This window comes from Ceratotherium simum, chromosome 3 (genome assembly GCF_057802395.1).
Source record: "Ceratotherium simum simum isolate JZ-2026a chromosome 3, ASM5780239v1, whole genome shotgun sequence".
Lineage (NCBI taxonomy): Eukaryota > Metazoa > Chordata > Mammalia > Perissodactyla > Rhinocerotidae > Ceratotherium > Ceratotherium simum.
In genome coordinates, this window is record NC_141902.1 from 57356745 (window position 1) to 57373734 (window position 16990).

General features: G+C 39.5%; 1 protein-coding gene across 5 annotated transcripts in view; it reads left to right on the forward strand.

Annotated features, from left to right (window-relative positions):
* The window catches only part of APH1B (aph-1B gamma-secretase subunit), a 46583-nt gene that overhangs the window by 13645 nt on the left and 15948 nt on the right, over positions 1-16990 (forward strand). The window contains exons 5-7 of one of the 5 annotated variants that reach the window (XM_087428219.1): positions 6299-6426; positions 8996-9045; positions 9432-10356. In XM_087428219.1, coding sequence (XP_087284345.1) covers positions 6299-6426; positions 8996-9045; positions 9432-9450 — 197 coding nt within the window. In that variant the 3' untranslated portion in view covers positions 9451-10356. Of the gene's footprint in view, positions 1-6298; positions 6427-8995; positions 9405-9431; positions 10357-12937; positions 16428-16990 lie in introns of those variants that run through there. The other 4 variants (XM_087428209.1, XM_004421666.3, XM_087428229.1 and 1 more) reach the window with 4 other exon arrangements.

Sequence of the window (16990 nt, forward strand, 5' to 3'; positions counted from 1 at the left end):
CCTCATCTCAGTTGATGCACCTCCATCTTTCCTGTTGCTCAGGCAAAAAACCTTGGAGTAATTCCTGAGTCTTCTCTTTTTCTCATAACGCACATCCAATCCAACTGCAAATCTTATCTTCAACTTCCATTTAAATGTCCATCCAAGTTGTTAAGGGTTTGGTTTTGCTTTGTATATGACATCAGGAATAGATGGTTTGCGAGCTGGTTTGAAGCAAGCTTTTAAAGAAAAGATAAATCTGATGGTGCTGAAACTATTCCAGGCCAGAACAAACATGGAAAGGCCCTAGTTAATTTCATGAAGTCAATGAGGCATTAATACAAAGTAATAGAATCTGGAGAGCCCCACACTCACTGCCTACTGCCAGAAGGTGGGTTCCCCATTAGGGAATTATACCCCAGGTTCCCATGAGCACTGCCTTAGACCCCACGCTGCCAATGGCAGCTCCAGCCAATGAATTTTGACATGGTTTGTTATGCAGCATTTTTGTGACAATAGCTGACTAATACGGAGAGTTTCAAATATTTTTTAATGTGCCACATATGGAAAAAAAGTTGACTTGTACTTCTTCGAAGAGCCTAGGATCAACAAGCAGGAGTTGGAGCAGGGCTTCTCAACCTTGGCACTGTTGACATTTGGGGTCAGATAATTCTTTGTTGGAGGGGATGCTGTGGTCTGAATTGTAGGGTACTCATCAGCATCCCTGGCTTCTGTCCACTAGATGCCAGAGGCACCCCTCCCCCAGTTGTAGTAACCAAAATTGTCTATAGACATTGACAAATGCCCTCTGGGGGCAAGATCACTCCACTTGAGAATCACTGTTAGAAGGCAGATTTGGGTTCAGTTTGAGAAGCAACTTTCCCACAGTAACTGTTTTAATGAAGTAAGCTCCTAAACTGTAAATATTTGAAGTGGGTGCTGTGGGATCTATTTTTTTCATTGCATAGGGGACTAGATCAGACAAATTCTAAGAGGTTTCCCAACACTGGCTCTGCACTGAAGAGCTAATTTGAGGAGAGAATTTCGTCATTCTTAACATTCGCTAGGGGGACTTGAAACATAAAATCATATCCTTGGTAGTTTGTTCAGCTCTTGAACGTACATCAGGAGCATTTTCCTAAATATGAAATGATAAATGCTATTTAAATGCCTATAGTCATTCAAATTGGTTTCAGGACATCTCCTTTATGATCTGGTTGGTATTAAGGGACAGGACTATGCCTTTCTTATGGCAGTATGAGATGGTTTTCAAAATGTCTTTTTTTAATCTTGGAGAATGTTGTTTGATTAGTAATAGATGTACATTTATATTATAATAAACTAGGTCACAGAATTCTCTTACATTTTTTAAAGCAAAAATTTAAAGTTAAATCTCTATTTCAGGAAAGGCATTTTCAAAAACGTTAATTTACTTCTGTGGCCTGACTCCTGCTTGGGCTAGGTCATTAGAGATCTTGCAAGAATCCAGTGAGTTTCTGCAACCCAAGAGGGATGGAGGAGAGCCCCTCATTTCACAGAACTCGGACACTCCAGACCCTTCTCTTAATTGGAGAAAGAAGCCAGAAGCCCATTGGTAATCACATCCTGCCTCTGGGCAGCTGAGGAGGCTCAGCCTTGGCTCTGGGAAGTCTTCCTCTGTCTGTTGCTGCCACCACCACCAGCCCCTGGTTCTCTCTGGCATGGTTAGAGATACTCTGAAGTTGTCAGGGGAAGCCAGATGATAGCGATTTCCATGCTGGCAGGATCCAGTATTAGAATCAGTTGCTATCTTAGGCCATTGTCTTTACAAGGACAGAAGAGTAGATATCAGGAATGAGGGAGAGAGGGATAAGTGTGAAAATTTATGAATCTGTGTGCTAGAGCATGTAGGGTGTATTCATGCAGGAAGGATGAAAGAACCAAATAGTAAATGTAGCTTCTTAAAGATAGAACTGAAACATTTTGCTTAGAAAGAGGTTAGATTGTAACATTCTCGACCAAGAGAATTTGACTTAAAAGATTATTAGAAGAGGAAGTCCATTATCAAACTAAACAGCTACAATTTCACAAATAGATGTACAATACTTGTTAGAATTGTTCAGCTTTCTGATTAATATTCCAAAACATTAGAAATTATGGAAACTCCTTTTATTAATCTGGATTATAAACTAATTTTGATATTCTTATGGTTAACTTATAGAAGTTTTTTTGTTTTTTACTTTTAAGAATATTAGAACAAAGCAAATTTTAAGGTTAGATTCACTGAAGGACTTTTGGAATTTTATATTTAGGAACATGAAATGAGGAAGGTCTGGTCACTAAAAGATAGTACCCTAGAGATACTATTAGCAAATCTTCATCTCTAATTGGAGTTAATTCCATTTACTAGAGAGAAATATCAAAATAGTATGTATGTAACTCTAGCTACATGTATGTGGCAAATGGTTTAGATATCCAGGTCTTGATTTCTGTTGGACCTCTAACCAATTACAGAGGGAATAAGTAATAAATCCCAGTATTCTAAGTAGCACATTGTAATAGTTAAGGCTTATGATGACCATGGAAGCCAGCTAGAAACTAGTGCTAGCTAAATAAATAAGCAGTCAAGTAGGAATTTACAGTGTTTTAATAAATGTCTGAGAGATCCCCTTTAGGTATTGTGTTAATGAAACAGTAAACTGAAAAGATGGGGCAAAGTTCCATAAGACTGTTTTTTTTTTTTGTTTCTTTGTTTTGTGAGGAAGATTAGCCCTGAGCTAACATCCGTTGCCAATCCTCCTCTTTTTGCTGAGGAAGATTGGCCCTGGGCTAACATCTGTGCCCATCTTCCTCTGCTTTATATGGGACGCTGCCACAGCATGGCTTGACAAGCGGTGCATCAGTCCGTGCCCAGGATCCAAACCTGTGAACCCCGGGCCACTGAAGTGGAGTGCGCGAACTTAACCACTATGCCACCGGGCTGGCCCCCATGAGACTGTGTTTTGTTCACCGTGATAGCCGCAGTGCCTAGAACAGTGCCTGGCCCGTACTGGGCACTGAATAAATACTTATTGTATGGATTAGTGAACAAGGGGAGGAATAAAATAAATGTAAGAGTAATACAAAGTCAGAGGAAGAAATAATCCACAAGAGTGAAGAAGAGTGAATTTTAAAATGTAGTCAAGTACCCAGGAAACTTAGATGAATGTGGTAGTTGGTTGCTGCCTTGCCTCACTTTTCTCACCTGATAGTCCAACTCACTAAATGCTGTGGCTTATTCATCTTTGAATCTGGAGACCACAGCACGTAGTAGCTATCATTTACTGAAAAGCCATGGTTTGCAAAGTACTTCTCTTCCCTGCAACAACTCTATGAGGTATTATTATCCCCATTTTAGAAATAAAGGAAACAGAATCTCAGAGAGGTTAAATAGCTTGCCCGAACCCATATTGTGGAGCTGGGATTCCAACTCAGGATTGTGTGACGCCAGACGTCATATACATAATCTTCAGGCCAGACCATCCAGGTGCTCAGTAAATGTGTGTTGAGTGTTAAAAAGGAAAGAAAAGGAAAGAAAAATGGAGAAGAGTAGGTATCAGAAAGAATTCACCAGGGGCCAGCCTGGTGGCGCAAGCAGTTAAGTGCGCACGCTCCGCTGCGGCAGCCCGGGGTTCGCCGGTTGGGATCCTAGGCACGCACTGACGCACCGCTTGGCAACCCATACTGTGGCGACGTCCCATATAAAGTGGAGGAAGATGGGCACGGATGTTAGCCCAGGGCCAATCTTCCTCAGCAAAAAAAGAGGAGGATTGGCAGATGTTAGCGCAGGGCTGATCTTCCTCACACACACATACACACACACACACACACAAAAGCACCAAGGAGATGGCACTGAGCTAGATCTTAAATAAAAGTAAGATTTGGATGTGGTGAAATGGGCAGGGGTGGTGATGAGGGGTAGAGTATTCAGGCAAAAGGGACAATCAGTTTAAAAAAGTAACAACACAGAGGCATAGACAGATTATAAGAGTTCTGATTTTCTGCTACATAGGATTTATTTGAAGAATAGTAAAGGGCAGTAATTTGGGTCTAGGTTGTAGAGGGTGTTGGATGCTAATTTGAGATGTTTGGATTTTACTTTGGAGACAGGGTCAATCCATCACAGGTATTTTTTAGCAGGAAAGGGCCTTGCAAACAGAAATATGGACCTAAAATTTGGGAGAAAGTTTGGGGCTAATGATATCTTGAGGATGCTTATCTGAAACTGACAGAATAATGCTCTTTTGGATGAGAATGTACTTGAAATTCTATAAGTAAGAGCATTTTCCAAGTTGCTAAACTCTAGGACTTGACTGTAGGAGCATGATTGGCTGGTTTCACTGTTCATGGTAATGCATAGAGAGAAGGTCAAACATAAGCTGACAAACAGATGACACATTAATGGTGTCCTTGCTTTCTCTTGACATTTGATTGACATCTAGGTTTTAGAAAAACCTTAGAGTGTGAACATTTGTGCCTGTGTAGACACAGTTTCTACCCTGGTCTTTTCTGACATAAACTTACCTCCTGGTTATCTTCAGTGGTCTCAGCTCTACACCATCACATCACCAAGCATCTATGTTCAGGAGAACTTCCCTTTCCAGGATCATCACTGGGACTGAAATACATCATTTTAGTTTAGTCTACCATTGTCCCAAAGTTTAAAAAAAAAATCCTCTTGTACTTTAAAGTATTTACTATCATTTACTGAAATGCTGGCATGCTATCACTAGATGTAACAACTTGCTTTCCTCCAGCCACAACAGTTATGGCTTTTTAATATTGTTTTGCATGTTTTTGACTTTGTATAAGTGAAATAATAGGCATTTTTCCGTAATATGCTTTTTACCCCCACTCAACGTTATATTCTTGAGATCATTTATATTGTAGATCATATAGTATTCCACTGTGTGAATACACCACAATTTATCCATTCTGACAACGATGGAAATTCTTTGTTATTACAAAAATATTGTTGTATATATCTCCTTGTGCAAATACATTAGTTTCTCTAGACCATGGTTCTCAAACTTGACCGTGCATCAGGATCACCTGGAGGGCCATTTAAACACAGATCGCTGGGCTCATCATGTCTGATTCAGGAGGTCTGGGGTGGGTCCCAAGGATTTGCATTTCTAACAGGTTCGCAGGTGCTAGTGATCTATTAATCCAAGAACTAACTGCTTCAGAGTATGTAGATCTAGCTGTGGAATTGCTGGAATGAAATAGAGAATGCAAATTGTCAACTTTGCTAGGTAATGGAAGATTGTTTTCCTACCAGCAGTTTCAAAGAGAATTGTCAAACTTGAATTTTTGCCAGACTGGTGGGTGTTAATGGTATCTTATCATGTGGCTGAAAAGGGAAATCTGTATGCCTTTTTTTTTCCAAGTTAAAATTTTCAGATTCTCTCGAACTTGCCCATTTTAAATAAAAAATATTGTCCAGGACAGAAGACACCCACCCACCCAGGACAGAACACCCACCCACCCACCCACCCAGGACAGAACACCCACCCACCCACCCAGGACAGAACACCCACCCACCCACCCAGGACAGAACACCCACCCAGGACAGAACACACACACACACACACACACACACACACACACACACACACACACACACACACACACACACACACCCACACACCCACACCCACACCCACACACACACACACACACACACACACACACACACACACACACACACACACACACACACACACACACACACACACACACACACACAGAGTATTCCACAGAAAAACCTGTGTGTGCTGGTCAAATTCAGTTTCAGTTGCCTAAGAAGAATCTTAGATAATTATTGCAATTTTTAATATTTTTATTCTTCCCTTGGTCTTTTTTTTTTTAAAAAAAATATCCAAGGAGAAATTCTACTTTAGTGAAAAGACTTGTTTAAAACAAAAATATTCCTTTTAATTGAGAAAAGTCTTTCTTAATTAATGCAAATGCTGATTGAAATGAGCTGATTAGATGTCACAATAGTTTTATTGCATTCCTCAGAAAAACTTCTTGAAGGCCAGATCCAAGTTAACTTTTTGTTTGACAGGTTCACGTTCTAGATGAGAAGCCGCTGCAAGCTGACCCTTCCTTCAGAAATGTTGCTTTCCGAGTTACCATTCGAGTAAATGTGTGTCAGGGTTCTACTTCTGTGAGATGGTGGTTAAACTCTCTCACAGTGGCATGGTGTACCCCAAAGCCTGTTTCATGACCAGGTGTTCAGTGAGCTTTGGCATCTGTTGTCTGTATGACTGGGCACTAATGGATGGCTGTCTTTCAGCTTTCATGACGCTGGTAATCATAATGCTGCATATGTTCTGGGGCATTGTATTTTTTGATGGCTGTGAGAAGAAGAAGTGGTATGCCCTTCTTGTAGTTCTTCTGACCCATCTGCTGGTGTCAGCCCTGGTGAGTATTGCTACTGTGCTCAAACTTTTTTTTTGGAACTCAAGTCCACATATCTAAAGTGGAAGATTCCACTCTAAATGAAATACATACTCATGGGAAATGGAGGAAATTCAGAAAAGTCATTTAAAAGAATGAATGAATGAATGATAGATAAATCATCCAAGTCTACAGAAAGACAACAACTATTAATTTGTTGGTTGATCTTATTAAAGATTTTTTTCTACGTGTCTTTCTTTTAATGAGTATACTCAAACCTGAAGTAATCTTGCATTATGCTTATGTTATTTAACACATCTTAAACAATTTCCATTTTATTATAAATCCTTTTAATATATAAATTTTAATGGCTTTATATCATTACATAAAAATTATAATTTGCTTAACTGATCACTTCTGTTTCTGCTTTTGGTTGTTATAATACTGTCTTGACCATCTTTGTACATGAAACTTTTTCAATGTATTGTTTAGATTCTGAGGGATAGAATTATGAAGTCAAATGGTGTGAATATTTTTAAAGCCCTTGATGCAAATTGCTAAAATACCCTCCACAAGGGTGGTACCATTTTTATTCATTCTGATCTGTAACGAGAGTGCCCATTTCACTCTCTCCTCACTGACATTATAATAATGCCAGTTTTCAAAATAAATAAAGTTTAAAAAGAAAACTTGTCTACATATATTTTTTAAGTACATTTAATGCTTTGGGTCTGACTTTTATTGTAATTTGTAGTATATTTACATCAGAATTATCCTCACCACTGCCTTGTCCAGACCCTTACCATTTCTCACCTAAAGTATTGAAAAAGTTCCTTCTGATGGTGTTCTGCCTCATGCTTCTCTCCATTCATTTAGAATTTATATCAAGTTTTCTTATACTGGGCTCCTTGTCCTCTGATCCATCTAAAATGCAGTCTTATTGCCTCCCCTACCAAAAACCTTTCAGTGGTGCAGGATACTAAAGTTACCTTTAATATGATGGCAGTTATGTAAAACCAAATCTTCATAGAAAAAAGACTGGAAAGAGAATGCATTAAAATATTAACAGCATTTATCTCTGGGTGGATTCTTTTATTCTTTATAGTTTTGGCATGTTCCAAATTTTCTACAATGTACACTTTTATAATTAGAAAGGAAGTTACATGAAAAAGGCAAATGTCCTTCTTATGGATCCAACTGGTTATTCATTCATTTGACAAATGTTTATTGAGTGCCTTCTATATTCCAGGCACTGTTCTAGGTGAACAAAACAGTTTAGTGAACAAAACAAAGATCCCTGCCTGTACAGTCTAGTGGGAAATAGAGGCAATAAGCAATAGACATAATAAGAAATTATGTAATATTTAGAAATTAATAGGTGCTATGGAAAAAAGGAAAAGTAAAGCAGGTTAAAAGAGATCCAGAGTGTGGGAGGTGAGGGTTATCGAATTTTTGAAATAGGTGATCAGAGTACGCTTCATTGTGAAGGTGATATTTCAGCAAAAAGGTAAAGTGTAGGGTTGGTCATGTGGCTGTCTGGAGAAAGAGCATCCCAGACTGAACAGCCAGTGTCAAAGTCCTAAGACTGAAGAACATGCTTGGCATGTTTATGGAAGCAGGGGTGGCCAGAGTGAGCCAGGGAGAGGTTAATAGGAGATACTGTCACAGAGTTGAAGGTGGGGAGGGAAGGTGGAGGTCAGAGGTGAGAACCACGTCTAGATAATGCAGGACTTTGGCTTTTACTCTCAGTGAAATGGGAGTCGTAGGGTTTTGAAGAGAGGGACGTGATCTGACTCACATTTTAAAAGGATTACTTTGACTGCAGTGTTGAGAGTGGACTGCAGTGAGGGAAGAGATTACAGTCCTCAAGAAAGATGGTGACAACTTGGGTGATATAGCAGTGGAGAATATAAGAAATGATCAGATTCAGGACATATTTTTGAAACTAGAGCCAACAGTATTTCCTGACAGACTGGATAAGGCATGGGAGAGAAAGAAGAGGAGCCAAGGATGTCTCCAAGGTTTTTGGCCTGGACAAGTAGAAGGATGGATTTGCCGTCAGCTGGGATGGGGAAGCTTGTGAGGGGAGATCAGGAGTTCTCTTTGGGCACATGACCTTAGAGGTGCCTATTTGACATCCAAGTGGAGATGTCAGTTAGGCAGTTGGATAAAACAGTCTGGAGTTTGGGAGAGAAATCTGGGCTAGAAACGGTGATTACAAGGAGTAAGTATAAGCAGACAAGAGGCCCAAGGACTGAGCCCTGGGACACTCCAGCATTGAGGTTGGGGGAAGAAGAGGAGCCAGCAAAGGAGACTGAAAAGGAGCAACTAGTGAGGCAGGCGGAAAACCAGGAGCCAGGTGTCCTGGAAACCAAGTATATTAAGGAGGAGAGAGTGACCAGCTGTAGCAGATGCCTTTGAAATAAAACCCAGACTTCTTTGTTTGACATAAGCCTCTTATCAATCTTCTTGGTCAAAACTTACCTCCTGCTGCTCCGCAAGTTCACATCATAGACTCCATCTAAATTGATCCAGTGTGGCATCCGTTTGTACGTGCTGTTTTGTCTGCAGTGACTTATCTTTCCTAACCTAGGTCAGTTTGGAAAACTCCTGTTCATTCCATGTGAAGCCTCCCTGGAAAAGGTGCATATTCAGACTCGGCACTCTCACTAGCCCTTATTCATAGCTGTGTTATAACACTTGTCTTTGGCGACCATTATTTTAATATAGTTTTTACATCTCTCTCCAGTTAGAGTTTGATCATCAAGGACGGGACCTTATCTTGTCAATTTTTGTATCCTCAGTCCCTGACACATAGTAGGCTGGCCAATAAATATTGTTTAATATTGAATAGATTATATTATTCTCCTTAATGATTAAAAAGCCAGGAAATTTGAAATATTATATACTAAAATGTTAACAGTAGTTATGTCTGAATGGCAGATTTCAGAGAATGTTTAAGTAATTGTTTTATTAAAATACAGAAAAGGATACAAATAAGAAGTGTACATCTTGATGAATTTTCACAGTGTGAACACACCTATGTAACTTGAACCTAAATGAAAACTTCATCAGCTCTCACGAGCCTCCTAGTGCCACTTCACTGCTCCTCCAAGAGGAACCACAGTGCTGACTTCTACCACCACAGCTTGCCCTGCCTTTTGCTGTCTTATGTAAATGGAACCATACAACTCCTTTCGCTCAACACTCTGAGATTCATCTGAGTATAGCTATTGATTGCTCTTTCATTGCAGTATAGTGTTCTGCTGTGTGACTATACCATAATTTATCCATTCTCCAGCAGAGAGAAATTTATGGTGTCTCCAGTCTTTAACTATTTTGAGTAGTATCTAGTGTATGTCTCTTGGTGAACAGATGTAGACATTTCTTTGGGTTATATGCCTAGGAGTGGAATTGCTGGTCATGGGATGTACATATGTCAGCTGTTCATACCACTCAGTTTTTCAGAGTGGTTGTATCGACTTACACTCCCACCATTAATTTGTGAGTTGTAGTTCTTCCACCTCCTCACCAACGCTTATTAAGGCATTCTCTTTATTGTTACCCATCACACTGTGTGTGTAGTGGTATCACATTATGGTTTTAATTTGCATTTCCCTCGTGATTAAATGAGGTTTAGCATGTCTTCATATGTTTATTGTCCACTTGGAAATTCTCTTGTGAAGTGCCCATTCAAATCTTTTGCCCATCATTCTATTGGGTTGTCTGTTTTTTTCTTTTTGATTTTTAGGAGTTCTTTATATATCTCTAAGAGAGGCCTTTGTCTGATGTATGTATTGTAATTAACTTCTCCTACAATGTGGTTTATCTTTGTATTCTCTTAATGTTATCTTTTTATAAGCAAAAGTTCTTCATTTTAATGTAGTCTAATCAATTTTTCCTTTATGGTTTGCACTTTTTGTTTCTGTTTAATAAATATTGACATCTGAATTTCAAGCTTTAAAATTTGTTTATTTTGCTCATTTCTGTATTCTCATTTTCTACAATAATCACATACTGCTTTTGTAATTGTTTGAAGGAGAAAACAATTTTTTAAAGAGAAATACAAAAGAGCTTAGCAGCCTGTAAAATAAATTAAAATTTAGTGGATTTGAGATATAGAATTATTCTGAAGAAGAATCCAGAAAATGCTCAACGTTAGCCATGCCCACAGATGCCTCTTGTGAAAAGCACTCTTTCTGCATAAGGTGCTACCTGTAAAATCGGCCCATTTCCCTGGCCAGAGCTGATAGGCAGGGTTGGTGCCTTAGCCAGGGATATGTGCAGGTATGATGAGGGCGAGGACAGTGAGGAGCCTTGATAGGCAAAGGTGTACAGTGACACACTGACCCAATCAGATCCTCTCCTTTGTTAAGTATAAATTCTGGGCCACATGGGAACCCATCTCTCTACCTTACCCTGGCCCGGCAGAGGAAATCTCTTTCCTATCAAAGGCCAGTCCCTCCACTTGGGCTCTAGGCCTAATTCTCTCCTACTTAACGGCTTCACTCCTTTGATAGTGCCCTGTATCCTACCTTACCAGCATGTTCCTCTCTTCATCAGCATACAGACATGTCTTACATAAAATTCTTCCTTATTGCCTTTTCCCCTTCTAGCTACCACCCTTTTTCTTCTGTTCCCCATCACAGCAAGACTTCTCAAAAGAGTTACCTGCATAAATTCTGTCTCCACTTCTTCATCTCTCATACTTCTAGTCCAATCTGGCTTCTGCTCAACCACCCTCCTAAAACTGTACTTGTCAGGGTCAAAAAGGACCTCCATTTCTCCAATCTGATGGACATTGTTCTTTTTTCATCTCAGCAGCCTTTAAAAAGAGTTGACCACCCCGTCTTTGAAATATTTTCATCTTTTGACTTCTGCATCACACTGTCCTGATTTTCCTCTTACCTCACGTTTGCTCTTCTCAGACCCCTTTGCTGACTCCTTTTCAATAAGAGTCAAGCCTATAGGGTGATGTTGACACTTTTAATTTGCTCCTGTGATACTAAACAGCATAAATAATTTATAAATGTTCTCAGGGCTTCGCCTTGACTTCTCTTTTCCCTTCTCTCTACCTAGATCCCTGAGTAATTGCATTCATAGCTATGGCTTTAAATACCATCTATGGACTTTGTTTCTATATTCCTTTTTCTAGCCCAGGCCTCTCCTCTGAGCCCCACACTCATATATCTAACTGCTTACCTGACATCTGCCTTTTGAAATCTCACAGGCGTGTCACTCTTAGCGTGTTCTCCTTGGACTTGATTCTTACCCATCCCTCCAAGCTTGGTCTGTCTCAAGTTTTTGTTATCTCGTGAAATAGCACCACCATTTACTTAAAGCCAGCAACATGGAAGTCGTTCTTGGCCTCTCCCTTTCCCTCACATTCCATGTATCAGCAAGTCCTGTCAGATCATATCATCCATTCTCTCCGTCTGTATCACAACCGCCCTACTCTAAGTCACCATCCTGTACTCTCCTCATCCACTACAGAATCTTCCTAACTAGTCTCCCTGCTTTCACCATAACCTCCTTTAATCCATTCTTTGCAGTTTTAAAAATCTACATCAAGTCATTCAGCTCCTCTGCCTAAAACCCTTCTGTGACCCTCATGGCACTGAGGATAAAATCCAAACTCCTTACCAACATGCTGCTTAGCTGGCCCCTGCCTTCCTCTCTGACCTCATCTCATGTGCTGCCCCTCCGTCCCTACGTGTTATTAATATCAGCTCTTCTCAGGTTCTCAGCCACACTGAGCTCTTTGCCTTCCTTTGGCTCTCTCCTTCAGTCTACACAAGGCTGGCTCACTCCTGCTCTTGTGTGTCTCATTTTAAATGCTACTTCCTCAGGGCCTTCCTTGACCACCCTAAGTAGATCATCTTATTACCTATCCTAGCACCATCATAATTATAATTATTCTGTCCTAGCATTCATCACAATTTGTAGTTAATTAATTTGTTTCTTCATTCGTTGCCTGTCTCCCTTACTCTAGTATATAAGCCCCATTAGGATAGACACTTTGGTCTTCACTATTGTGTAGCAGTACTTCTCAGCATCCTATCAGTGTTTTTTAAATGAACTTTTAGAACCTACAGCAATTGTGCAGCTGAAAAAGAGATGCTGTTCCTTCATATTCCCTTGAATACTAAGGATTTATACTAAAGTAACTTGGACTTGTCTCACTTTCTTGCAAATTCTAAGAGCAAATTAACATAGAAATTATTATAAACTGGGCCCAGGTTATATAACATGCACCTTCTATTTGGGTATTTCATTAGGTTCTGGCCTCTGGTTACCTTCTAGGGTTGCCATTTGAATCAGCAAAGCACAGATCTATGGGCTAGTGTCTGTTGACAGGTTAGTTCCATGTGTCTTTGTGGGGCCTGGTGCTCCTCAACACTTGACATACATTATATGTTTAATGAAACACACCCCAGCTATTGAGAGTATTCCATATTTTCCTTTATCTTTGGTTACTCCATGTGTTTAATAAGCTTGCTGTTATTACCCAAACTGATTTATTTTCCCTTTGCAGACCTTCATAAATCCTCATTATGGAATAAATCTGGTGTCAGCATATATAATCATGGTGCTCATGGGCATCTGGGCATTCTTTGCTGCTGGAGGCAGCTGCCGAAGCCTGAAACTATGCCTGCTCTGCCAAGACAAAGACTTCCTCCTTTTCAACCAGCGCTCCAGATAACCCCCGAGCTTAAACAGTAAGCTGCATCTTTAGAGGAAGCACAACTGTGCCTTTTTTTAAAATCCCTTTTCCTGGTGGAATTTAGAACAAAACAAAACTATCTAGATACAATATGGCTTTCAAGCAACAGCTCTCTAAAAGGGATACATCAGTGATGTGCATCTTGGCTGTACATTAGAATCACCTAGGGAAACATAACGACTACTGATTTCTGGGCTCCACCCTCCATATTTAATTGGTCTGGGCATTTGGTAATTTTTAAAAGCTTCCCAGATGACTCAGATGTGCAGCTGGGTTTAGAACCATTGGTGTCCAAATAGGAATTGCCTGAGAGCACCATAAGTAAATAAGAATCAGGTGTTTAGCTGTCTCCTAACTCAACTTGTGCTGAACAAGTAAATATCTGAATGTCAAATCCTGGTTAGCCTTTGTCTTTTTAAGTTCTGAAGTCACAAAAGGCTAAAGGGCTACCATCTCTGTGAACTGTTTTCATGTACTTCACTAGTACCCTGTTTTATGAGAACATGGTAGGCTGTGCTTCTAAATGCAATAATAAATTGCACTGACTTACTATGATAATTTAGCCAAAGTAAACTATTGATTAATCAGCTGTATTTTTCTGTAGTTTTTCCATTCTAGAATTTGCTTTTTGAGTCATTACATTGTTTTTCAAGTATAGATTCAGTTTCTTTAACTAAAAACCAATTATTTTCTGACTTCCTTGAAAGGTATTATAAAGCCAAGAATTTTTGTGTAACATCTATAAATCTTTCCTGGATTTAAGGCTTTTCATGGGCTCTGCCCCAAGGCAGTGTTTGCCAGCTGAGTGCTAGTTGCTGGGCTAGTGGAGGTGAAGCCCATTGTTCTCTCTCTGAGCAGCTCTGCAGGTTGCTGAGTGATGTACCCTGGGACAGGCTTCACTGAAGCTGGTGGAAGTTTACCAAAACGTGAGGAAAACAAGCAAATAGGCTGGTGTTGACACTTTTAATTTGCTCCTGTGATACTAAACACCCCCCCTCAAATGTTGTAGTGTAAAATTGGCAATTATGTCTTAAACTGCCAAATTCATGCTTTTACATAATCCATATAATCTTTAGATCTAGTAAATGTCTCTGGGTTTTGGTAGCAGATACAGCATTTCCTTTATAGGAATACCCAAGGTGTTTGTTCAGCTTCTAAACAACCCTTTTGATTCCCTTTATAAAGAGGAAATGCCAGTGAATTGTGCCTTTCCTAACTAGAAATTGTTCCCAGTTGATGCCTTTTAGGGAGCTAATCGTGTGAAATAGAAATTCCCTAGACTTAAAGTGATAACCTCAGTGAATCCCATATGTGCAGTAGAACATCCAAAAGAAACAGGAGTAGCAATGTGGGGGCTCACCAGTAACATGAAAGATGGAGGAATTTGACAATGCTGTGGTGGGGAAGGATAATGAACATGTTTAAAATGGAAACTCGGCCAGTATTTTGGGCTAGCCACACATAATTCCAGGGACCAGAACCTTACATGTGAACTAGACCTTTAGCAGTGAAATCCCCTCCATAAATTACTAGAATTTCTCAATCTAGGAATTCAAGAGGAATAGGGTTTCTAGCAAGGCTCTAAACATAAGCAATTATGGTTAGTCCCCTAAAGTTTACTTCAGCACCAATACCAATACTTCTGCTAGAGTTCAGAATTTTCCACCTTAATACAAGATTTTCCTTAGTCTAGAAGAGTCATAGGAAGAGTCAAGGACATAGAGACTGAATAGTGAAATTTACTGTGCAGAGTTGAGGGGAACAAGATACCCATTGAACAGGGCTTTATTCCTAGTGGAACGTGGTGTTCTTTGATGAACAGAGTAAGAAAAATGTATAGTTGGTTATTACTGTTGACTTACAAATCTCTTAAATGGATAGTCTGATAAAATTTTGCTGATCTGTAAAGTGTAGAAAAATCTGAGAATATTAATAGTACTCATACTTGAGCTCTGAGGATGTCCTCTGTGCATTAAATTTAATATTAAGTAAAGAAGCTGGGATATTATAAAATCTCATAAAAACTTCTCAAGTGAGAAGAAAATTTTCTTTGATGGTTTGACTATTGTCTTAGTTCAGGAAATTATTTAATAATCTTTGATTACCTATCCATAGAGGAACTTTGTAATCCTGATTTCTCTTAAAATGTGAACACTGCCATAGTCAGCTTAGGCACTATTGTTACAAATAGCCTTGCTCTGCCTCATGCCAAGGAAGCCCAGAGGGAGAGTATAGTCTTCCTCTGTTGCTGTATATATATTGAGATGCTTTTTTTTTTTTTTTCTTTGCATTTGTTATCTTTCTGAGCCCTGAGGGTATTTGGAGAGGAGGAGGTGGTGTTGAGGTTGTCTCTCTCCTCCACATAGGGCTTTCTCAGTTTGGAGGGAAATGTAGGTATAGTTAAAGTTGACCTTGGAATGTGAATATTATTGTAGTGCTTGAATATGTTTCCAAGTGAATAATAGATTGATTTTGTTGCTCTCTAACAAATTTGTATTTATTTTTAATTCATTTGAATTAGTAGTTGTAACTGGAGAAGTTTTGTTACCTCGATCCTGGCCTGCCTGACTGGTAATATAGTATTAGCAGCCTCTTTTGAGCATTTTAATGAAAATATGGCTGAAAGGAATAAATGATGATATCTGCAGATTGCACAGAAAATGGCTTTTGTTCCCAATGTTAATATTTTTATTCTCAAGCACATTTCAATGTTTGCTGAGAGGGGCAGATTCACATAAAAAATGCTAGGTGTTCTTATCCATAGAGTTGGTGCAGTATAAGCAGTTGTGACAGAAGCTTCCTCCTACCTGATACTGTTCCCACTCACCTCAGACTAGCCCCAAGACAGGGATTAGCAATCAGCGTGGACCTGAGGGCTCCAGGGAAGCCGGGGTGGCAGCCTGTCTCAGGCATCAGCAGCCTGCTCCCTGGGAAGAGCTCCTTGAGAGTGCTAGCTTTTTGTTAGCTAAGTTTTTCCTGGGCCCCACCATTCGTAAGACAGGTAGACAAAGTAGATGTCACAACAAAACAATTTTAAAGTGCTTTGCTTAGAGCTCTTTGTTTATGATCGCAATGTTTACATTTCTCATTTAATAAAAGGCTTTACTTCATTCTATTAAATTTTAGTGTTTAGAGAGGTGTGTACTGTCTCTTTGTATAATATGTATCATTTTATATAAGTTATACTGTTATGTCATATATACTTGCAATATCAGACCTTGTGTTCAATACACAATGCAATAGACCCTTTCTAGACCTGTATTTTTCAATGAACAATAAAAAGATTGTTTGGCACTACTCATTTCCCATATTTCCTCTTCTTTGCAATAGTGTATCCGTTGGTATCTATTATTACAGTTTTTGTCTCTTATAAAACTTGGCTGTAGATTCTGTTTATGACTGGTCAGCTCTGAGACTTTTTTCAAAAGATATCTTTCTTATCTGACTTAAAATTCATAAAGACTATTTCATTTCTGTGTGTTCAGAAACAATTTGGTGCAGAGAAGTTCCTTGAGGTGCCTTAAACCAAGTGGAGGAGAATCCTCAAAGATCCTGGAACTTCACCTTGAAAAATCTCCTAAGTAATTATAAAATAGTAAATTTATAAAACATCCTATAATAGTGACTAAAGAGAGGAGTTGGTTGATGAGGAGACTACAATTTAGTTTCTACCCAGTGACCCTGAGCAGCCTATAAAGTCCTTTTGTTTTTCCTCCCCTGGATGAGGAGACAGTGCAGCTAAGGGGTCGAGATTGGCCTTCGCTATCAGGCTACATAGAGAATCGTTATGGCCTGAAGCTCAAAGCTGTATGATGCCTGATGGCTTGAAATAAGGCTGTTCCAGGTTTATGTTGACTGTGTTGT